The 23745-nt window shown below is 46.5% G+C and overlaps 2 protein-coding genes across 3 annotated transcripts in view; one reads left to right on the top strand and one right to left on the bottom strand.

The window, feature by feature from the left end:
- LOC129695146 (GRB10-interacting GYF protein 2-like) overlaps positions 1–11746 on the top strand; it is a 126408-nt gene extending 114662 nt beyond the window's left edge. Inside the window, exons 30-32 of the mRNA XM_055631912.1 lie at positions 2313–2372; positions 5861–5999; positions 7601–11746. Of these exons, the coding sequence (XP_055487887.1) occupies positions 2313–2372; positions 5861–5999; positions 7601–7668 (267 nt within the window). The 3' untranslated portion in view covers positions 7669–11746. The remainder of the gene's footprint in view (positions 1–2312; positions 2373–5860; positions 6000–7600) is intronic.
- A 5303-nt stretch (positions 11747–17049) lies between these two features.
- pop7 (POP7 homolog, ribonuclease P/MRP subunit) lies at positions 17050–22376 on the bottom strand. 2 transcript variants are annotated; one of them, XM_055631916.1, is made up of 2 exons: positions 22243–22376; positions 17050–17722 (listed from the first exon to the last, which is right to left on the bottom strand). In XM_055631916.1, exon 2 carries the CDS (start codon positions 17715–17717, stop codon positions 17238–17240), a length of 480 nt encoding a protein of 159 aa, XP_055487891.1. In that variant the 5' UTR covers positions 17718–17722; positions 22243–22376; the 3' UTR covers positions 17050–17237. The 2 variants fall into 2 exon arrangements, with proteins under 2 accessions (XP_055487891.1, XP_055487892.1); XM_055631917.1 differs by having other exon boundaries at positions 17050–17719; positions 22243–22375.
- Positions 22377–23745: the final 1369 nt, after the last annotated feature.

Here is a 23745-nt window from a genome sequence, read left to right as displayed (position 1 = left end):
AGCATGGGTTGAGAACATTAACAAGGTATTATACCAGTGGTTATCTGAAACGCATGATATTGGAAGGAACAGCTGATCATTAGCTGTGAGGCTCTTGGCATTTGCGTGTCGTTTGAACGCTGGAATTGAGGCAAATCAAGCCCGACCTGTCCAAGCCCCAATAACACGGTCCAGTAACCTTTGCAGATTCATGAGGCAAATGTCAAAAGATTGCCCAGAGTCCCTGAATGAGCACACCTGCAGCCACACTGAGCTTGACGTCAGCAGGAGTAAAACGGCCCGATTAATTGACAACATTTTGCAGTGACCTTTCTGTCCTCGGCATGCTCCACTGTCAGTGTGAGGCCACACGCAACTAGGAGGAACAGCGCCTCGTATTCTGCTTGGGCAGCGTTATGAATATTGAATTCTCTCATGTCAAGTAACCCTTGCATCCCCCCCCTCTCTCTCCCTCCCTCCCTCCCTCCCCCACCCTAGGCATCCTACTAGCTTCACTGTCCTGCTAAGTTTCACGCTTTGCATCACCTTTTTCACAACCAATAATGGACCACCTTTCCCTGGCCATTGTCGCTGGCTTTGATTTGTTCTTTTCATACCTTTCATTCATTTGTTCTTTGTAGTTTCCCCCTCCCCTGACTCTGTCTGAAGAAGGGTCTCCACCCGAAATGCCACCTATTCCTTTTCTCCGGAGATGCTGTCTGACCTGCTGAGTTACGCCAGCATTTTGTGTCTATCTTTCTTTCATTGACAACCTCGCTGCACACCACTGACTCAACACTGTGTTCCATCCAACGTTGGCACAGCAGTTTGCCAGAGCTGCTTCAGAAGCATCTCCCAGCTCGACTCGAATATAATCGTTTCCAAGTTGCACTTCATCCCAGCATAGAGGTTCCCTCTCGCATCTGTCAGAATCCCCATACTTCTTGCCAACAGCTCGAATCTCCACCATCACTCCTGTGGGGCAAGTAGTAAATGCGTAGAATGGCACAGCACAAGAACATGCCCTCCAGCCCTGAAAACCCCTCTGTGCCCATACATGTGCTGCCAAAGACAAGTTTGTAGGTTACACCTACTTGTCGGGCCGAAACCCTTCTTAATCCCTCATCATCTCTCCAGTCTTTTTTCCTTGGCTGGTCAGTTCTTTCTGAGGATATTGCTGGGAGGGTGAGAAGAGGGTCTGAAGAAGGGTTTCGGCCCGAAACGTTGCCTATTTCCTTCGCTCCATAGATGCTGCTGCACCCGCTGAGTTTCTCCAGCTTTTTTGTGTAACCTTCGATTCTCCAGCATCTGCAGTTCCCTCTTAAACACAAGTTTGTAGGTTAATTGGCTTCGGTAAAATTATAAATTTGTACAGGTTTGTAGGTTAATTGGCTTTGGTAAAATTGTAAATTTGTCCCGTGTGTGTGTCTGTGTGTGTGTAGGATAGTGTTAGTACAGGATAGTGTCAGTGAGTGGGGATCGCTGGTGGGGCTGGACTCGGTGGGCCGAAGGGCCTGTTTCCACCTTGTATCTCCACACATAAAAGCATTGCACTGAAGTGCCAAGCCAGCAGTCTGCCGCTGAGTTTATCTGCCCTTTTAGTGAGAGCCAAGTGAAAGACCTTGGCCGTTATGAGCTGAAAGTTCCCAATCAATGAAGGAATGAACACTTTATTGCCACATGTGACAAGTTACAGTGAAATGTTTTGCTTTCATACCCAAGGTTTGCTAGTAGTCGCCCATAAAGTACCCCTGCCTGAGCCAGATCCTCCTTTGTTCTTTCCACCCCCCCCCCCATGCTGGGTTGCTCATTGTTCTCACCCTCTCTCCCTCCCAGCAATATCCTCAGTTCAAAGAACTGAGCCAGCGCAACACTCCATAGATGTCAACCATTTACTGAAAGACTTTCAGGTAGCAGTTTTATGACCAGATGAGGCAATGAAATGTGCAGTCAGTAAATGTGTCATAAATAACCCTGTTCCTGGCCGACTGTGTACTGCAGTGGAGCACGAGAAAATGACTCTTTTCCCCCTCCTCCCCCCTTCTCAGTATTTCACACGTTGGTAAAGGTGCAACACAGTCACAAGCACAGTATCTCACCATGGTGTGAAGGTAGATAAAAATGCTGGAGAAACTCAGCGGGTGAGGCGCCTATTTCCTTCGCTCCATCGATGCTGCCTCACCCGCTGAGTTTCTCCAGCATTTTTAATCTACCTTCGATTTTTCTAGCATCTGCAGCTCCTTCTTAAACATTTCACCACTGTGTGTGATGCATCTTTAGGGTTTTTGGTTCAGATCTTGTAGATTTATCATGCTTTCCTTTTTCCCTCATAGTTAACAAAGGAGCTATTAGGCCTTACCGGGAGCATCTCTCTGCAACCTGACAGATTACAGGTTAGTATAGAATTTATCTGGTTTCTCTCAGTATAGTTAAACCCCCCCCCCTGCAATAACAAACCTCAATATAGTCGAAGGTTACACAAAAAAGCTGGAGAAACTCAGCGGGTGCAGCAGCATCTATGGAGCGAAGGAAATAGGCAACGTTTTGGGCCGAAACCCGGAACGTTGCCTCTTTCCAGAAGGATTTCGGGCCGAAACGTTGTTTCGGGCCGAAACGTTGCCTATTTCCAGAAGGATTTCGGCCCGAAACGTTGCCTATTTCCAGAAGGATTTCGGCCCGAAACGTTGCCTATTTCCAGAAGGATTTCGGCCCGAAACGTTGCCTATTTCCAGAAGGGTTTCGGCCCGAAACGTTGCCTATTTCCAGAAGGATTTCGGCCCGAAACGTTGCCTATTTCCAGAAGGATTTCGGCCCGAAACGTTGCCTATTTCCAGAAGGATTTCGGCCCGAAACGTTGCCTATTTCCTTCGCTCCATAGATGCTGCTGCACCCACTGAGTTTCTCCAGCTTTTTTGTGTAACCTTCGATTCTCCAGCATCTGCAGTTCCCTCTTAAACTCAATATAGTCGATTTTGGTTATAAGATTCCCGTTGTAATGTCGTGTCCTCAGTTACCCAGCAAGCTGACGCCAGATGGCGGGAGCTTTCAGTTGCGGGAACGGAGAGAGCGAACAGCATGAAGGCAGCGGGGGGGACCGGGCCTGTCCCTAGTGCTCCGTTTGTGGGCCCGGGGGCCTCTGTGGCTCCCCGGCCTGTGAATGCTCATTGGTTTAACACCTCCCCATCAATGCCTCTTTTCTTAACTCATAGAAACATAGAACATAGGCCATTCGGCCCTTCGAGCCAGCACCACCATTCCTTGTGATCATGGCTGATCGTCCCCAATCAATAACCCGTGCCTGCCTTCTCCCCATATCCCTCGACTCCACTAGCCCCTAGAGCTCTATCTAACTCTCTCTTAAATCCATCCAGTGACTTGGCCTCTGTGGCAGGGAATTCCACAAATTCACAACTGAAAAAGTGTTTTTCTCACCTCAGTCTTAAATGGCCTCCCCTTTATTCTAAGACTGTGTGTGTGGCCCCCCTGGTTCTGGACTCGCCCAACATTGGGAACATATTTCCTGCATCTAGCTTGTCCAGTCCTTTTATAATTTTATATGTTTCTATAAGTACCCCTTCCCCCCTCATCCTTCTAAACACCAGTGAATACAAGCCTAGTCTTTTCAATCTTTCCTCATATGACAGTCACGCCATCCCAGGGATCAATCTGGTGAACCTACGCTGCACTGCCTCGATCACAAGGATATCCCTCCTCAAATTAGGAGACCAAAACTGTACACTCCTGGCCTTGGGTTAAACTTTACCCCCCCACTTGGTTATGCCGGACAATCGGCAACAATGAACATCATTAACCTCCCCCAGCCGTGGTACGTTATAGGGTGGGTTTGCTGGACTGCCGTCACAGTGGCATTTGGTCCTGGGAACAGATTGTGTGGGAATTTTTACTCATTTCCCCCCCCCTCCCCCCACAACATGTTGACGTGCTAGATTGTGGCGCTGGTAACCCTGAGGTGAACCTGCTCGGCTCGTGGCATCAGGGGTGTTGAAAAGTCTTAACGGGTTCAGTCTGTCCCTAGTTTCTGTTTGTAGGCTTGGTATTCGGGGAGAGATCCCGCACACGTAGGCAATCCTGTTATTCGCCACCACCTTCCTCTTCCTTCACTTCCATCCAATTTCAATTTAGTTTCATTTATTATCATGTGTTCCAAACTACAGTGAAAAGCGTTTGTTGCCTGCCAATCAGTCAGCATAAAGACTATAGGTGATTATAATTGAGCCACACACTGTGTACAGATACTGGATAAAGGGAATAACATTTAGTACAAGATGAAGTCCGATTCAAGATAGTCTCTGATGAAGTTGATGGTAGCTCAGGACCACTCTGGTTGATAGGATGGTTTAGTTGGCTGATGACAGCTGGGATGATGAAATAGTGTCAGTGCAACTCGGAAGCAAAATGTTCTTAAAGCCATCTCCAAACCTACACCTGTGTTTCTACATAGACCTATCCGTGGGGTGGTTGCATTTAGAAACATAGAAATTAGGTGCAGGAGTAGGCCATTCGGCCCTTTGAGCCTGCACAGCCATTCAATATGATCATGGCTGATCATCCAACTCAGTATCCCGTACCTGCCTTCTCTCCATACCCCCTGATCCCCTTAGCCACAAGGGCCACATCTAACTCCCTCTTAAATATAGCCAATGAACTGGCCTCAACTACCCTCTGTGGCAGAGAGTTCCAGAGATTCACCACTTTGAAGGAACTGTTTTATTTTCTTGTATTGTGACATTAGCTCTGGGATAGCTCTCGACAGCAGTTCGAACCGTAACTGAAGACATCCTCAACAGCTACGATCTACCTCATCGAAGACCCTCGGACTGTCTTTGATCAGACTTGACTGGACTTTATCTTGCACTAAACTCATGTTATTCCCTTGATCGTGTACCTGGATGGCTCCCATTATAATCATGTGTTGTCTTTTCGCTGACTGGTCAGCCAGCACGCAACAAAAGGTTGTCACTGCCCCTCGGAGCATGTGACAATAAACCAAACTCAAACTAGATTCAAAGGTTACACAAAAAAGCTGGAGAAACTCAGCGGGTGCAGCAGCATCTATGGAGCGAAGGAAATAGGCAACGTTTCGGCCCGAAACCCGGAAGGGTTTCGGCCCGAAACGTTGCCTATTTCCAGAAGGATTTCGGCCCGAAACGTTGCCTATTTCCAGAAGGATTCCGGCCCGAAACGTTGCCTATTTCCAGAAAGATTTCGGCCCGAAACGTTGCCTATTTCCAGAAGGATTTCGGCCCGAAACGTTGCCTATTTCCAGAAGGATTTCGGCCCGAAACGTTGCCTATTTCCTTCGCTCCATAGATGCTGCTGCACCCGCTGAGTTTCTCCAGCTTTTTTTTGTCCGTACCTTTGATTTTCCAGCATCTGCAGTTCCTTCTTGAACACTCAAACTAGACTCAACCCGTCTTCCTTCCCTGAGCCATTCGCAGCCCAAGTACTCCAAAGCCATTTTGTTGTATCACTTCTGTCCAGCTGCTGAGTTAAACTGCCTGTTGTAAGAGATTATGGTAGCCACATGTAGGCGGAAGTAAAGCCATTGCCAGTGTGGGTCTTTATTTTAAAGTACAATGCTCACACACGGAAGCAAAGCCATTGCCAGTGTGGGTCTTTATTTTAAAGTACAATACTCGTCCTCACACACGCACACACACACACATTCACGAGACTGAGAAGATATCAGGCGACACAAATCACACCATTCAGCCACTGTCATGCAACAAAAGCTTGCCACTGTACCTCGGTACACGTGACAATAAACTAAACTCGACTCAACCGTAATATCTTACAACAGGCATCTATCTGTTTTAAGCATTATGGTGAATTAACTGTGTGCTGGCTTCTCTTGTGTCAGGACTCCATCTGGGCAAACAGCTTACAGTCACTGTTCCAGGCCAATCACAACAGTGCACAGCAGTCATCTTATGAGAGCTCCCAAGCTGGGAAAAAGAAAAAGAAGCAAAAGATGGTGAGAGCTGATCCTAGTATTCTGGGTGAGTTTCACTCCCTGCTAATTGCTGTGATTTTAGAACCTATAACTGTGCAGCACCAGAGCAGGGCCTTTAGCCCACCATGTCTGTGCCAGACATGATACCACGACCTATCTACCTAGCACATAATCCATATCCCTCCATATCCATGTCCCGACGCAGAAGTCTCTTTATCTGCCGCCATCCCCCAACAGAATGCCATCCTCTCTGTGTAAAAACAAAAGTCATCTCGATTTTCCCTGTCGTTTTTCAGTTCACTCATTCGGGCAGTTCTTGGAGAACCTTGGTCCATAAAACACACCTGCCCTCCCAAAGTTAAAGATTTGTCAATATTTAAAGCTGGTTTGAGAGGTGAGGCTTTTATGGGAAATGGCATCTTGACAAGAAAATGCTTCACGATGCAGGTACTCTATTCCCCCCCCCCCCCCCCCCCCCCCCCCCCCCCCCCCCCCACCCCCCCCCCCAAAAAAAAAAATTCTAATAGCTTTTTATTACGCTGTTAAAACAGCGGTAGAGTTGCTTCCATACAGCACCTGAGACCCGGGTTCGATCCTGTCTATGGGTGCAGTCTGCATGGAACTTGTATGTTCTCCCCGTGACTGCATGGGCTTCAGTTTCCTTCCACGCTCAAGAACATGCAGGTTTTTAGGTTAATTTGGCTTCTGTAAATTTTCTCTAGTGAGTAGGATAGTGTTAGTGTACAGGGATTGCTAGTCGGCCCGGACTCAGTGGGCTGAAGGGCCAGTGTCCGCCTTGTATCACTAAACTAAATCCCATCCCATCTCTTTTTGTCTTCCCTTCTTCACCTTCTGTTCTCGCCACCCCTCGCCCTTCCTTGGTCCCTAGGATGTGCATGTTTCTACAGATGTTGGAATCTTTTTCCCATCTCTAGTTGCTCTGAGAAGGTTGTAGTAAGATGCCACCTCCAAACCACTGCAGTCTGCGGTGCAATTATAATGAGTTTGTTGCAACAGATTTTATCAATTAGCTTGGCGAGTGGATCACACCCAATGTTATAATGTTTGCATAGTGATTAACATTAATTTAAAATTTCCAAGCTGACAGACTTGGATTTGTGCCTGTATTAATATTGAATGACAACACTGTAATTTACTGCACCTTTTCACCCATCTAAGTTGGCTCTTTGAAAGAGCAGTCGTGTTCGTGGCCACGATTTTATTCATAACACTTAAATTCTTGTTTGGCAAGGCTCTGATCACTGACTTTTGTGTTATTTATGCAATTGGTTTGAGAGCATTCTGACTCCCATTAGCTCTTTGAAAAAAATCTCATCTTCCCTTTAGATCCTGGATGGTTGATTTGAATCTGCAACATCTATTTATTGACTCGCTCGTCAAAAGGAGTGGTTTACTCCAAGACTTTGTGATCTTGAAAGCCTTCATTTGATGTAGGAAAATACCCTTTTATCATACAGGCATCTGAATTGCATGCCCAAATATCATAACTGCTGTTTCCTACTGTGCTTTTAAGTTTAAGCTAGAGGTAAAGCATAACTGTAGCATTGAGAACTTGGGACCAGACTCATTTCGATTTGAAAAAAAAATATCCCTTTTAATTTGTGTACTTTCTTTTAAATGCAACAGGCTTCTCTGTGAATGCATCATCAGAGCGACTCAATATGGGAGAAATAGAGACAATGGATGACTTTTAAACAAGGTTTAAAAAAAAAAAAAAGTTCCTAAAAGCTGCCTTTGACTCCTAATTGACCGTACCTGGAACATGCTTCATGGTAGGCGACTACAGTGGGAATTCCAGGATCTCCGCTCTCTGTGCTGGCAAGAAGTCTGACATTCACTTAATTTTGTTTTTTGTGAACCCTCTGGGTACTTCTGCTCTTCATTGGATGAAGCACCTTAATAACCATGCACTTTATCAGACATTGTACATAGACTGAAACTGGAGGTTTTCTTGAATATAAAGTTCCTTTTTTTTGGAAATATATCTGCAAAACACTGTTACTGTTTTTAAAAAAAAAAGAGGAAAAAAAAAATTTTTTTTTTTTTTTTTTGAAAGGACGTGGAACCTGAAGAAATGCACTTAAAAGACTGAATCCAGAACTGGAACTTATGGTGTGCTATAGTTTGGACAATGTGATTTGAGTGTGTAGCCCCCCCTTTTTTTAAAAACAAAAAAAAAGAAAGAGGCAGAGAGAGAGAAAGAGAGAAGGGAGAGAGGATTAGGAGGCCACTTACTCAGTTTTGCTTTGGTAGCATGTAAAGCACCGAGCTACATTGGACTAATCCGAACAGCACTGCACGAGAGTGGATTTTCAGCGTTTACGTGGTGCTTTATACAAGGAATGTATAAAAAAACAAAAAAGACAATAAATATGTACTTGGACAGAGTAGTTCAAGTGGACTGCTGCGCTGACAGCTTTTTGTTGGTTTTGTTTCTTAAAAAAAAAGCTATATCCCCCTCCCCATCCCTTCCAAGGGTTAAGTAACTCTTAACCTGAAACTCCAAGCTCACCGGCAGTAACGAGGAACCGCACGGCTTGCAAACCACCCAGAAGCGGGTGGCGGCAGAAGAATCGTTGGGGGGGAAAAAAAGGAAAGGAAGGGGGGAGGAGAGAAAGAGAGAGAGAGAGAGAGAGAGAGAGAGAGAGAGAGCCCGGCCCTCCCGTTTTGAATTGTTCTTCAAGATGGCGGAAAGATCCCATCCCCCCCCTCACTTTATTCCACTGAGGTGACTCTTAACAGCACTGCAAGGGCTGTACACTAATTACCACTGTTCGTGTGGGACCATTTCAGTCTTGTGTGTATTTTTTTTTAAAAGAAAAAAGGATAGTTGTATACGGTATAAGTTTGTGCGTGCGTGTGTGTGTGTGTGTATTTTTTTTTCCTCCCAAATTTAAACTTCTGTTCCCTCTTGGAATGGATCCAGAGCGGTAGGACTGAAGTGTACCTCTTTTGAAAGTTGGCTGCTTTATCTTTTGGACGCCTGGCGGAATGGCTCCCACTGACGATGCATGTTTTTTTTTGTTGTTTTTTTTTCTTCTTCTTCTTGTTTTTCTCTTATCAAACCACAACTTGTCTTAAAAAAAAAAAAAAAAAAAAGCTTTAAGAAACGAGAGGTGAGCCACAGGGTGGGAAGAATCCACGCTCGCTCCACGAGGAAGATTGCACGAGCCAGTGAAGTCTAGCTGGCTGGAGCCGGGACAGAATTAAGTCAGTAAGTGTGTAGTTGAGCTCTGCCTGTGAGAGTCTATTTTAAAAATGGTAGTGAAACCCTTTGGAGGAGAAACAACTGGGATTCAGTCACCCAGGGCCCAGACCCTTGCACTGCAGAATTATCCCAGTTTGCCAATTCTGGTGCCTCTCAGCTGAGGAATTTTTCAGATAACACCAGACCCTTAATCGGCAGGTTCTGCTGACAATATCCGTTCTTGCTCCAGAGGCTCCCGATGTACAGCATCCGAGTGGATCTGGAACCGGCCTGAACATGGCGTTAGTCCATACACCGGACCGCGAGTGTAGTGTGTTTTCCAAGATTCACGCGACGTTTGAGTCGAGGACCTACTTTTGAGGAGGGAGAGGTGGTGGTGTTCCAATTGACATGGGGCCTACGGAGTTTATCGTGCTTGCAGGACAGGAGAAGAGAATCTGGGTTAGGTGCAGTGGTTTGGGAGTGATTGCATATCATTAACTCATTGTGGTAACTGGTTATAATGTAATTGTGTAAATGTAAAGACCATTTCAGTATTAACTAACCTCAAGTGTACTTTTCCAACTCAAAAAGTGAGTGCATCTCCGAATTTGTTGGTGTGAAAAGGCTGTTTGCTACGCTCCGAATGCGGTTTCTCAATTTCCTCCCGTCCACAAATGCATTCAACACATGCACTCCAGACCGCTGTTTAAAATAGGAATTGGGTGTGAAGGGAGTAACTGCAACTGTTTCACCCATGTACGTGTGTTTCTCTTGCCCTGTTTGCCCCCTGCTGATGTTAATTTTGTACCCACCCCGATCCACCTACGATGCACCCTTGCATCTGGTTCGCTTCTGCAGTGGATGCAAGAAGGCAGAATTAGTTTTTTTGTTCAAAAAGTGGCTGTATCTTCCTGTCCCTGATTGAAAGCGTATAAAGTGCATTGTGCCTGATTTCAGATTGCTGCTTCCATTCTGTTTTAAAACAAAAATCTTAACTCGCTTTTTAAATTCATTCAAACAACCCCATTCAATAAATTACCCGAAGCTAAAGTTAAAGGAGGATAGTTTCCCTTTAAACTTAAATGCGTTCAAACAGGCGGAAGTTACAGAAGCGTTAATTGGTGGTGCATTGTCCAGGTTGCTCTCATGAGGATAGAGTTTGTAAACAGTGTTTTAATGCTGTGTGCGTTTCCTTGATCACTGGTGCTGGGGAAATATGCACACAAGATTGGAAGCATAATATACTTGTGTAAGCATTAAGATGCAGCCAGTTTGGTACAAGCAGTCCTTTCCCAGTGTACTCTGTTTTTGAATTTACCACAAGCATCTCTTCACTCCCAAAGCCTGGTGTCATTGGAAGAGTTGACCTGCTCGAGTCCTCACACAGTTCGTCAACTTGCTTGCCCTCCACCCACCGACTTTCTAGGTTAGGATTCAGATACTTTAAGAAGCCTGTGCTGCATCCACATTTTAGACAAAACGCACAATTTATTTTTCAAGTGGGTCGGGCACAGGGAGGGCAAGAATCACCACATGACCTCGAATCTACCGGCAGATATTCTTTCTGTCCATTCCCCCAGCTAGCTTTCTGCGCTACTACTTGTTTGAAGTTCTTCTGGGTAGGCTGGTTGAGCTGTTGCAGTCTCCAGAAGAGTTCACTGCACCAGAGCCACCAGATTGGTGATGTTATGTTCTGAACTGGTCCCTTCAAACAACTCCCACTGACCACGCAGGGATTCCCCCCCCACCTCCCCCCTCCCTTGTATCATTAGCTTAATCCATCTATCTATCCGCATCCCAGAGTTGAGAGACAAGATATATGAATGTACCAGTGGTTGTCCCCCAGAATGTACACACTTGGTCTGGTTGTGGTGAGTTCCTTCGTGTAGCCTTTGAATGTTTTATTGTATCGAGCGTGGTCTAATGCCAAGATTAAAGGCGATGGGAAGATGAGCATAGGACAAATGCATCGGCTGCTGCAAGGGATGCATTGCGTGGACTCCAGGCCTCCGTGTGGTTTTGCAGAATCCCCCCTCTCCCCAGGCCACAGCACTCGGCATGCTCGGCCCCAGGGATTAGCCTCACCTTGTGCCCGTTTTGTGTTCGGCTGCTATTGAAAGGAATGACGATTGTAATAAAAAGCCATGAGCTAGCGTGTTCAGCCTCGGCTGTATTGTTCCAGATATGAAGCACCACTTATTGCATAAGCTAAATTAATTCTGCACTCTTCTCGGTGTAGATGTGTATATTTTAAACCATGTCAGGTTTTAGTTTTTTGTTTTGTTTTTTTTGCGCAATGCCACATTTGCTTTCTGGAGCACGTCCAGGAATGTAGGCAAATGAAGGAGGGGTTTGTTTTTGGGGAGGGGTGGGAGTGGGGGGGAAAGGGAGGGACATTGCGGAGTTAATGCAAGTTGGATGACGTATTTGCACAACTGTTTCATTTGATTTTACAACCAATATCTGTTGTGTGTGGGAGGGGAGGGGAGGGATTGGGTGGGGGTACGGGACGAGTGTAATGTACTTTAAACAAAAAAAAAAATGTTGTGCATAGTCTCCGGAGCTTTGTAGATACTCTGCTTAATTGTATGAATAACTTGTACTTTTCGTTGGTTGGAAGCCTGACTATACAGTAAAGTTTAAGCCTCCCTCTGCTAAACATAAGACATTATTTTCCAGGTTGGGGAGTTCTGTGAATACTGCCTTTTCACAAGTCTTTCGAGCTTTGCATTCTTTCTGTGGATGTAATAAAGGGGAGGGGGGGTGGGGGTTGGGGGGGGGAGGGGGGGGGGAGAGGTAAAATATGACAGACAAATGTAAATAGTTTGAGATGTAAACAAAAACTACAGAATAAATTCGTACTGGGTTTCTGAAACTGAAATGGCTTTTTTGTGGTTGTACATTTCACATGTAGCTGCTTTTTCAAGATGACAACGCAGAATATTGCGCACTTTACTTTCAACTGTTTCCGCTGCCTGCGATCAACTTCCATATCCCAGTGGTTCTGGAGGTTAAAACACTGAAAAATCCAGTCAAAGGTAGACAAAAATGCAGGAGAAACTCAGCATCTATGGAGTCCGTCATTCAATTGCTCCAATTGCACCTGTGTTTAGTTTAGAGATACAGCGTGGAAACAGGCCCTTCGGCCCACCGAGTCCACACCGACCAGCGATCCCCGCACATTTACACACACACACACAGTGACAATCTTACATTTATACATAGAAAATAGGTGCAGGAGTAGGCCATTGGGCCCTTCGAGCCTGCACCGTCATTCAATATGATCATGGCTGATCATCCAACTCAGTATCCCATCCATGCCTTCTCTCCATACCTCCTGATTCCTTTAGCCACAAGGGCCACATCTAACTCCCTCTTAAATATTGCCAATGAACTGTGGCCTCAACTACCTTCTGTGGCAGAGAATTCCACAGATTCACCACTCTCTGTGAAAAATGTTTTCCTCATCTCGGTCCTAAAAGATTTCCCCCTTATCCTTAAACTGTGTGGCCCCTTGTTCTGGACTTCCCCAACATCGGGAACAATCTTCCTGCATCAAGCCTGTCCAACCCCTTAGGAATTTTGTAAGTCTCTATAAGATCCCTCCTCAATTTTCTAAATTCTAGCGAGTACAAGCCGAGTCTATCCAGTCTTTCTTCATATGAAAGTCCTGACATCCCAGGAATCAGTCTGGTGAACCGTCTCTGTACTCCCTCTATGGCAAGAATGTCTTTCCTCAGATTAGGAGACCAGAACTGTACGCAATACTCCGGGTGTGGTCTCACCAAGATCCTGTTGAGCCCAATACCAAGCCAATTAACCTACAGACCTGTGTCTTTGGAGAGTGGGAGGAAACTGAAGATCTCAGAAAACCCACGAGGAGAACGTACAAACTCCGTACAGACAAGCACCTGTAGTCAAGATCTAACCCCGGGTCTCTAGCGCTGTAAGGCAGCAACTCTACTGCTACGCCATCATGCCAGCCACAGGGATTAAACGAGAATGTCCTGGAAATCCTTGAACTGTCAGGTGAGACATTAGGGAGAAACAAGAAAGAACTGGTTTACCAAGGAAAGACCCAAAATGCTGGAGTAATTCAGGGAGTCGGGCAGCATCCCTGGAGAACATGGACTGGTGAAGGTGATGTTTGGGGTCGGAACACATCTTCGGACATTGTGTGCTTTTGGATGGACATGGGTAACCCTGTGAGACACTTCAAAGCTGGCCAGGTGACGTGTCCCTAGAATTTTAGACTAATCCTCAGCAGAAAAATGTTAGCTAGTTATTATTACATTAGGCTAGCTGCCACATTCCCCTGCATTGCAACAGTGACCACTCTACATTGAATTGCTGAAACGTACATATGGACATCTTGAATTCAGTAAGGTGGGTCTTGTTGAGAGCAACCATGTTTCATTTTTCTTGTAACGGAGAATGCCCAGGTTACTACCTGTGACAGAAATGTGAATGATGGATTCCTCTTTTAAACATGTTTGGTTTCGGGTCTCCCCTGCTTTAGTTTCAAGCTTCAGTGTGGTAACAGGTCCTTCGACCTCAGAGAGTCCATGCCGACCAGCGATCACCCTAGCCTACACACTAGGGACAATTTACAGAAGCCAATTCACCTACAAACCTGCATGTCTTTGGAGGGTGGGAAGAAACCAGAGCACCTGGAGAAAACCCACACGTACACAGGGAGAAATTACTAATTTGGCTTGTACTCGCTAGAATTTAGAAGATTGAGGGGGGATCTTATAGAAACTTACAAAATTCTTAAGGGGTTGGACAGGCTAGATGTAGGAAGATTGTTCCCGATGTTGGGGAAGTCCAGAACAAGGGGCCACACAGTTTAAGGATAAGAGGGAAGTCTTTTAGGACTGAGATGAGAAAAACATTTTTCACACAGAGAGTGGTGAATCTGTGGAATTCTCTGCCACAGAATGTAGTTGAGGCCACAGTTCATTGGCTATATTTAAGAGGGAGTTAGATGTGGCTAAAGGGATCAGGGGGTATGGAGAGAAGGCAGGTACAGGCTAGATGTGACTTCAGTCTGAAGAAGGGGTTTCGGCCCGAAACGTTGCCTATTTCCTTCGCTCCATATTTGTTGCCTCACCCGCTGAGTTTCTCCAGCACATTTGTCGACCAGCCGTTAAAAGTGGTAGCTCATGACCACCATCAAGGCCAGTCGTGAATGGGTAACAAATATTTCCCTGGGAAACGTCTTCTCATTTTGCACTGTACAACTGTTGCTTGCAAGATGACAATAAAGGTTGATTGATTGATTAATGACCCTAGGTTTAGTATTAGAGATGCAGCATGGAAAAGAACCCTTATGCCCACTGAGTCCACACGGACCATTGCCCACCCATTCATACTAGTTCCATGTAATCACACTTTCATATCTCCACCCTGCACACCAGGGGGCAATTTACAAAGGGGCCCATTAACCTGAAAACCCACGGTAGCTGTGAGAACGTGCAAACTCCTCGCAGGCAGCAACCCAAGTTCAGGATTGAGGAAGGACATCCTTGTGATTGAGGCAGTGCAGCGTAGGTTCACGAGATTGATCCCTGGGATGGCGGGACTGTCATATGAGGAAAGATTGAAAAGACTAAGCTTATATTCACTGGAGTTTAGAAGGATGATATGGGGATTCTTATAGAAACATATACAATTATAAAAGGACTGGACAAGCTAGATACAGGAAAAATGTTCAAAATGTTGGGCGAGTCCAGAACCAGGGGCCACATTCTTAGAATAAAGGGGAGGCCATTTAAGACTGAGGTGAGAAAAAAGTTTTTCATCCAGAGAGATGTGAATTTGTGGAATTCCCTGCCACAGAGGGCAGTGGAGGCCAAATCACTGGATGGATTTAAGTGAGATTTAGATACGAGCTCTAGGGGCTGGTGGAATCAAGGGATATGGGGAGAAGGCAGGCACGGGTTATTGATTGGGGACGACCAGCCATGATCACAATGAATGGCGTTGTTGGCTCGAAGGGCCGAATGGCCTCCTCCTGCACCTATTTTCTATGTTTCTAACCTGGGTGTCTGGTGCTGGGAGACGGAGGCTGTACTGGTTTCAAAATGAAGACACAAAGCACGAGGAAGACATCCTTAAGTAACAGTAAATTCATGTTATGTTCCGTTCAAGAGCTGGGGAAGTGAAGAGAGACTCAATACAATACCTTGGGAAACATGTGTCATGGTCTGGAATAATCCAGAGTCTCACAGCCATTAATTCACCGTACTTTTATCAACTCCAATGATAAAAGGTCACACTACAGACTGTGTTCAGAGCAATAATAGCACCCAAAAGTCATTATTTTAAAGCATCTTTAACAACCTCTGAACATCTTGAATTGTTTTACAGACAAGCAGTACATGTAAAAAAATAATTTTGGACTTAACTACAAACAGCAAGATAAATGATTGGATCTGGTGTTGATTAAGGGATAAATCCTCTGTTCCTCAACAACAGGGATATTTTACACAGGCCATTGGCTTAACACCAGCTATGAGGTGTGTGGTAAGATGCAGGTTTACACCAAAGATAGACACAAATGCTGGAGTAACTCAGCGGGACAGGCAGCATCTCTGCACTGAAGGTATGGGTGATGTTTTGGGTTGAGACCCTTGTTCAGTCTGACTCTGGACTCCGTCTGAAGAAGGGTCTCGACCAGAAAAACGTCACCCATTCCTTCTATCCAGTGATGCTGCCTGTCCCGCTGAGTTACTCCAGCATTTTGCGTCTGTGACCATCAAGTAGGCGTTTCATCGCAGCCGGCATCTTGTTTCTATGAAGGCAAATTTGAACTCGTCACCTTCAGTGAGAAACGAGGAACTGCAGACGCTGATTTGCAGAAAAAGACACAAATTGATGGAGTAACTCAGCGGGTGAGACCGTATCTCTGCAGAACATGGACAGGTAACATTTCAGGTCGGGATTCTTCTTCAGACCAACAGATCTTTGCTATGCAGGGGTGGGGAAACCAGAAGTTAGTTACACCATGGATGCAAGAGGAGTGGGGGAGATGAAACAACTGTATCAATGTTCCAGGTGAGTTAACACAGGAAGCACCTTACTTGCACCAGCTCTCTTAGGATAAGCAACACAGCATTGTACTTTAGGACCAGGAGATACATTTCAAGCTGAAACACTAACATAAACAAGCAAAATCAGTTCCATCTGATCCTGCAGAGTGTGTAGATCGCGAATGAATGGATGGGAACTCACACACACACACACGGGCTGGCGCTGAATGAATGGATAAGGACACATACTGTGTACTGTGCTGGTTTACACCGAAGATAGACACAAAATGCTGGAGTGACTCAGCAGGACGGGCAGCATCTCTGGAGAGAATGAACGGGTGACGTTTCGGGTCCAGACTGAGAGGGGAGAGGAAAACTAGCGATAGGGATGAGTAGGGTGTGAAAATGACAGATTACAGCAGACAATAGTCATGGCAATGGTTCATTGTTGGCTGTGGGGAAGGTGATGGCACATACAAACTGTGAAATGAATCAGGAGGGCAAAGAAGGAACTGCAGATGCTGGAAAATCGAAGGTAGACGAAAATGCTGGAGAAACTCAGCGGGTGCAGCAGCATCTATGGAGTGAAGGAAAAAGGCAACGTTTCGGGCCGAAACCCTTGTTCAAACGGGCAATGAATCTAGTCGGGCTAGGGTGGGTGAGGGAAAGCAAGGGGTTACTTGAACATACTAGGCTGGCTCTGAATGAATGGATGGGGACAGACTAGACTGGCCGGGAATAAACGGATGTGGACATGCAGTGGCCTGATCCTGAATGAATAGGTGAGAACACACACTATCATTTCACTGCACATCTCACACTTGACTTGACTTGACTTGAATGGCCCTGGCCCTCAATGAAGACACACACTAGCTGGCCCTCAATGAATGGATGGGGCACAGTATGTTGGAAGGAACTGCAGATGCAGTTTACACCGAAGATAGACACAAAATGCTGGGACGTACCCACTGGACTGGCCCTGGATGAATGAGTGGATTGGGCTGGTAACGGAAGCGTGGGTGTGTGCGTAGCCCCTCAGTTACAGGGGGTTCAGCGGCTCCACCCGCTCACCCTTGGGCAGAGCCAGGAAGACCTTGATGTGGATGGCGGAATTATTCCTGGTACGGGTGACAGCCTCGGCCTGGTCCAGCTCGGGCTCCAAGTCGTCGACCAGCTCGACGGTGGAGGTGTTGGCGGCGACGTGCAGGGCGCCAAAGCTGGCGGCCTGCAGCTGCAGGGCGATGTTGATGGCCCGGTTGATGGCCAGCCCCAGGCCGTGGATGCAGATCTCGCTGAAGCCGCCGGCCTCCAGCATCTTCTGGCAGCGGCCCAGCTGCGCCTTGAAGTCGGTCTTCATGTTGATGTAGATGTCGTTCTTGCGGCGGGGCAGCTTGTGGGGCAGCCGCTTGCGGAGGATGTACTCCACCGGGTCCATGTCCGCCACGCTCTCTGCCGTTGCCGCTGCCGCTGCCGCTGGAGTCGGGCCCAGGTGTGGGGTCCCCATCGATCGATCAGCCATGGCTGCTGTTGGGGAGACAGAACAAGGACAGACACGTCAGTGAGTGGAGTCCATACTCAAACACGGTCTCGAGTCCCAAGTTGCCTGCCATTTTAATTCAAGTTGCAGTTGGATAGACTTGGTTTATACTCTCTAGAATTTAGGAGATTGAGAGGGGATCTTATAGAAACTTACAAAATTCTTAAGGGGTTGGACAGGCTAGATGCAGGAAGATTGCTCCCGATGTTAGGGAAGTCCAGGACAAGGGGTCACAGCTTAAGGATAAAGGGGAAATCCTTTAAAACCGAGATGAGAAGAACTTTTTTCACGCAGAGAGTGGTGAATCTCTGGAACTCTCTGCCACAGAGGGTAGTTGAGGCCAGTTCATTGGCTATATTTAAGAGGGAGTTAGATGTGGCCCTTGTGGCTAAGGGGATCAGGGGGTATGGAGAGAAGGCAGGTACGGGATACTGAGTTGGATGATCAGCCATGATCATATTGAATGGCGGTGCAGGCTCGAAGGGCCGAATGGCCTCTACTCCTGCACCTAATTTCTATGTTTTTAAGTTCAAGTGAGTTTATTGTCATGTGTCCCTGTATAGGACAATGAAATTCTTGCTTTGCTTCAGCACAACAGAACATAGTACGCATTTACTACAAAACAGATCAGTGTGTCCATATACCATCAGGGGGTATGGAGAGAAGGCAGGTACGGGATACTGAGTTGGATGATCATATCAAATGGCGGTGCAGGCACAAAGGGCCGAATGGCCTCTACTCCTGCACCTAATTTCTATGTTTCTATAATATAAATATATACACACACATGAATTCTCCAACCTCTCTTAGAAACATAGAAAATAGGTGCAGGAGTAGGCCATTCGGCCCTTCGTGCCTGCACCGCCATTCGATATGATCATGGCTGATCATCCAACTCAGTATCCCATCCCTGCCTTTTCTCCATACCCCCTGATCCCTTTAGCCACAAGGGCCACATCTAACTCCCTCTTAAATATAGCCAATGAACTGTGTGGCCTCAACTACCTTCTGTGACAGAGAATTCCACAGATTTGCCACTCTCTGTGTAAAAAATTGATTTTCTCATCTCAGTCCTAAAAGACTTCCCTCTTATCCTTAAACTGTGTGTGTGGCCCCTAGTTCTGGACTTCCCCAACATCGGGAACAATCTTCCTGCATCTAGCCTGTCCAAACCCCTTAAGAATTTTGTAAGTTTCTATAAGATCCCCCCTCAATCTTCAAAATTCTAGCGAGTACAAGCTGAGTCTATCCAGTCTTTCTTCATATGAAAGTCCTGACATCCCAGGAATCAGTCTGTCTTTGACCTCCATGCAAGCATCTTCCAACTCAACACTTTGCGGCTCTGAAGACTCGACAATTTCAGCTAACTAGCCTTTCCAGTTGACGTCAAAGCTGGCCAATTTAGTGCAGTTTAGCTTAGGGATACTGCATGAAAACAGGCCCTTCGGCCGACCAAGTCTACGCCGACCAGCTATCCCCGTACACTAGTTCTATCCTACACTAGGGACAATTTACACTTTTCACCAAAGTCAAGCAGTCTGCAAACCTGAGGTAGACAAAAATGCTGGAGAAACTCACCGGGTGCGGCAGCATCTATGGAGCGAAGGAAATAGGTAACGTTTCGGATGCAGGCTCCCCAAGCAGAATATGAGGTGCTGTTCCTCTAATTTCCTGTGTTGCTCACTCTGGCCATGGAGGAGCACCTCATATTCCGCTTGGGGAGCTTGCATCTGGCAGGCATGAACATTGAATTCTCCCAATTTTGTTAGCCCTTGCTGTCTCCTCCCCTTCCTTAGCCCTCGAGCTGTCTCCTCCCATCCCCCAGCCTTCGGGCTCCTCCTCCTCCTTTTTCCTTCCTTCTCCCCGCCACCCCCTATCAGTCTGAAGAAGGGTTTCGGCCCGAAACGTTACCTATTTCCTTCGCTCCATAGATGCTGCTGCACCCGCTGAGTTTCTCCAGCATTTTATTGTACCTTCGATTTTCCAGCATCTGCAGTTCCTTCTTGAACAGCCTGCAAACCTGTACGTGTTTGGAGTGTGGGAGGAAACCCACGTGGTCACATGGAGGACGTACAGACTCCGTACAGACAACACCTGTAGTCAGGATCGAACCCGGTCTGTGAGGCAGCAAATGTACAGATGAACGTTCGAGACACACGAGACTGCAGATACTGGAGCTTTGCACAAAAAGACAAACTACTGCATCCCAAGGCAGACAGATCACGTATAATTCACCAGTCAATACCAGCACTGCCCTTCTGATTTATTCTTCTCATCTCCACTCTATCAAACGAATTCCCTTTCTCCTCTCCACCCAACCTCCCACTTTATTTTCTCCACAACAAGTAACTTTCTAACATTTCCTCCCAGCTCTGTTGCGTTTCACCCCAGTCAATCTCTTTTCTCTCCCGTCGTCAGACAGAAGATGCAGCTTGGATCCACGTATCACCAGATTCTTCCCCACTGTTATAGACCATGGGGTGGAAGATTGCAACCTTCATGTGGTCCGCCCTGTTTCGACAAATGCAATCAACAATCAAATAAGATCAATGTGAACAAGTTGTCGTACAACTTTAGGCTGTGCACGCCATACACAAGAAGATCAGACCATTGAATGGTTCTCCTATGAACTACAGGCTTGGTCCTGATCTTCCAACCTATCTCATTGTGGCCACTGCACTTTTCTCTGTAACTGTAGCACTATATTCTGTCCTCTAATATTTTTTTCTTTGCATTTTCTGCATACTTGTACGCCAGTATATTATGACTTGATGTAATTAGATAGCATGCAAAGCTCAGTACACGAGAATTATCAACCTATCTTAATTTATCAACCTGAACCGTTAACCCCTGCCCCTCTCTCCAGAGATGCTGCCTGACCTGCTGAGTGTTGCAGTATTTATCTCAGGTTTCCAGCATCTGCAAGTTTTTATCTCCGGTTTCCAGCATCTGCAGGGGTTTGTTTCAGATTGTCAGCTGCTGCTATTTTACATCAGGTGACCAGCGTCTGTGGGATTTGTTTCAGGCGCCCAGTGTCTGCAGCGTTTTATTTCAGGTGTCCAGCAGCTGCCGGATTTTATCTCAAATTTGCAGCAACTGCGGGATTTTATCTCAGGTTTGCAGCCGGATTTTATCTCGGGTTTGCAGCAGCTGCCGGATTTTATCTCGGGATTTTATCTCGGGTTTGCAGCAGCTGCGGGATTTTATCTCGGGTTTGCAGCAGCTGCGGGATTTTGTCTCAGGATTTTATCTCGGGATTTTATCTCAGGTTTGCAGCAGCTGCGGGATTTTATCTCGGGATTTTATCTCGGGTTTGCAGCAGCTGCTGCCGGATTTTATCGCCGGATTTTATCTCGGGTTTGCAGCTATTGCCGGATTTTATCGCCGGATTTTATCAAGCTCGGGTTTGCAGCAGCTGCTGGATTTTATCGGCGGATTTTTTCTCGGGTTTGCAGCAACCGCGGGAGTTTATCGCGGGATTTTATCTCGGGTTTGCAGCAGCTGCCGGATTTTATCTCAGGATTTTATCTCGGGTTTGCAGCAGCTGCAGGATTTTATCTCGGGATTTTGTCTCGGGTTTGCAACAGCTGCCGGATTTTATCTCGGGTTTGCAGCAGCTGCCGGATTTTATCTCGGGATTTTATCTCAGGTTTGCAGCAGCTGCGGGATTTTATCGCCGGATTTTATCTCGGGTTTGCAGCAGCTGCTGGATTTTATCTCGGGATTTTATCGCCGGATTTTATCTCGGGCTTGCAGCAACTGCCGGATTTTATCTCAGGTTTGCAGCAGGTGCCGGATTTTATCTCGGGATTTTATCTCGGGTTTGCAGCAGCTGCCGGATTTTATCTCGGGATTTTATCTCGGGTTTGCAGCAGCTGCCGGATTTTATCGCGGGATTTTATCTCGGGTTTGCAGCAGCTGCCGGATTTTATCTCGGGATTTTATCTCAGGTTTGCATCAGCTGCGGGATTTTATCTCGGGATTTTATCTCGGGTTTGCTGCATCGGGAGTTTATCGCCGGATTTTCTCTCGGGTTTTATCTCGGTTGTCGGGATTTTATCTCAGGTTTGCAGCAGCTGCCGGATTTTATCGCCGGATTTTATCTCGGGTTTGCAGCAGCTGCCGGATTTTATCGCCGGATTTTATCTCGGGTTTGCAGCAGCTGCCGGATTTTATCTCGGGATTTTATCTCGGGTTTGCAGCAGCTGCCGGATTTTATCTCGGGATTTTATCTCGGGTTTGCAGCAGCTGCTGGATTTTATCGCCGGATTTTATCTCTGATTTGCAGCAGCTGCGGGATTTTGTCTCGGGTTTGCAGCAGCTGCCGGATTTTACCTCAGGATTTTATCTCGGGTTTGCAGCAGCTGCCGGATTTTATCTCGGGATTTTATCTCGGGTTTGCAGCAGCTGCGGGATTTTATCGCGGGATTTTATCTCGGGTTTGCAGCAGCTGCGGGATTTTATCGCCGGATTTTATCTCGGGTTTGCAGCAGCTGCCGGATTTTACCTCGGGATCCCGACGTCTGCAGGATTTTAGTTTCTTCTGCAGCGGCCCACGTGACCGTCCCGCCGGCTGCAATGGCGGGTCTGGGTGTCGTCTCCCCTCCGCCCGGTGCCCACCGGACACCAGCGACGCCTCTCCCGCAGAGATACAGCCGCGTATTTCGCTCCGTCTCCCGGCCGGGCCTGAGCTGCGAACCCCCGGCTCCTCAAGGCCTGCGCCGCCCACACCGCGCCTGCGCCAAGACCTCACCAAGATGGCGGCGGGGGTGCGACGGCCAATCAACAGCGCGCCACACTTACCAACGAGTGCTGCAGCCGGTCAAGAGTACACTGGCATCTGCAGCGCCCTCCACTGATGGGAAGCCTGCAGGTTGCTTTCAGGTGATACATCATTGTCTATGAATGCTACAAATCCCAGATGTGGAAACTGGTTTCGTTGTAGGACAATTGATCATCTTTTAATCTGGATTTTTAACTTATGTATTGTGTTTTTAAAAAATATATAAATTATGATGTTTTTATAAGTGATATACCAAGATTTTATATGTATTTATGATATTTGACATGCAATGGATATGCCATTTATTGTCACTATACATGTACAGTGAAACTGAAAGCTGCAAGTGATATACCAAGATTTTATATGTATTTATGATATTTGATATGCAATGGATATGCCATTTATTGTCACTATACATGGACAGTGAAACTGAAAGCTGCAAGTGATATACCAAGATTTTATATGTATTTATGATATTTGATATGCACTGCAATGCATTTTTAATGTAATGTTGCCCCTTGTCTGGACCTGGAGTCTGTAACAAAGTTTATTATTATTATTAATGGCCAATATTGATTTTTCATGGCCAAATTGAGATTGGCAACAAGGATTCAAGGAGCACACCCTCTTCCAATCCTCCAATGTGTAGGACAGAACTACAGATTAGAAACATAGAAATAGAAATTAGGTGCAGGAGTAGGCCATTCGGCCCTTCGAGCCTGCACCGCCATTCAATATGATCATGGCTGATCATCTAACTCAGTATCCCGTACCTGCCTTCTCTCCATACCCCCTGATCCCCTTAGCCACAAGGGCTACATCTAACTCCCTCTTAAATATAGCCAATGAACAGGCCTCAACTACCCTCTGTGGCAGAGAGTTCCAGAGATTCACCACTCTCAAGCTGTGACCCCTTGTCCTGGACTTCCCCAACATCGGGAACAATATTCATGCATCTAGCCTGTCCAACCCCTTAAGAATTTTGTAAGTTAAGATTGTTTAAGAAGGAACTGCAGATGCTGGAAAATCGAAGGTACACAAAAAATCTGGAGAAACTCAGCGGGTGCAGCAGCATCTATGGAGTCTGAAGAAGGGCTTCGGCCCGAAACGTTGCTTATTTCCTTCGCTCCATAGATGCTGCTGCACCTGCTGAGTTTCTCCAGCTTTTTTGTGTACCACAGAACTGCAGATGGTGGTTTAAACCAAAGATAGACACAAAGATCAGGA

Source organism: Leucoraja erinacea, unplaced genomic scaffold (genome assembly GCF_028641065.1).
Source record: "Leucoraja erinacea ecotype New England unplaced genomic scaffold, Leri_hhj_1 Leri_95S, whole genome shotgun sequence".
Lineage (NCBI taxonomy): Eukaryota > Metazoa > Chordata > Chondrichthyes > Rajiformes > Rajidae > Leucoraja > Leucoraja erinaceus.
This window is presented reverse-complemented; position numbering and strand designations above follow the sequence as displayed.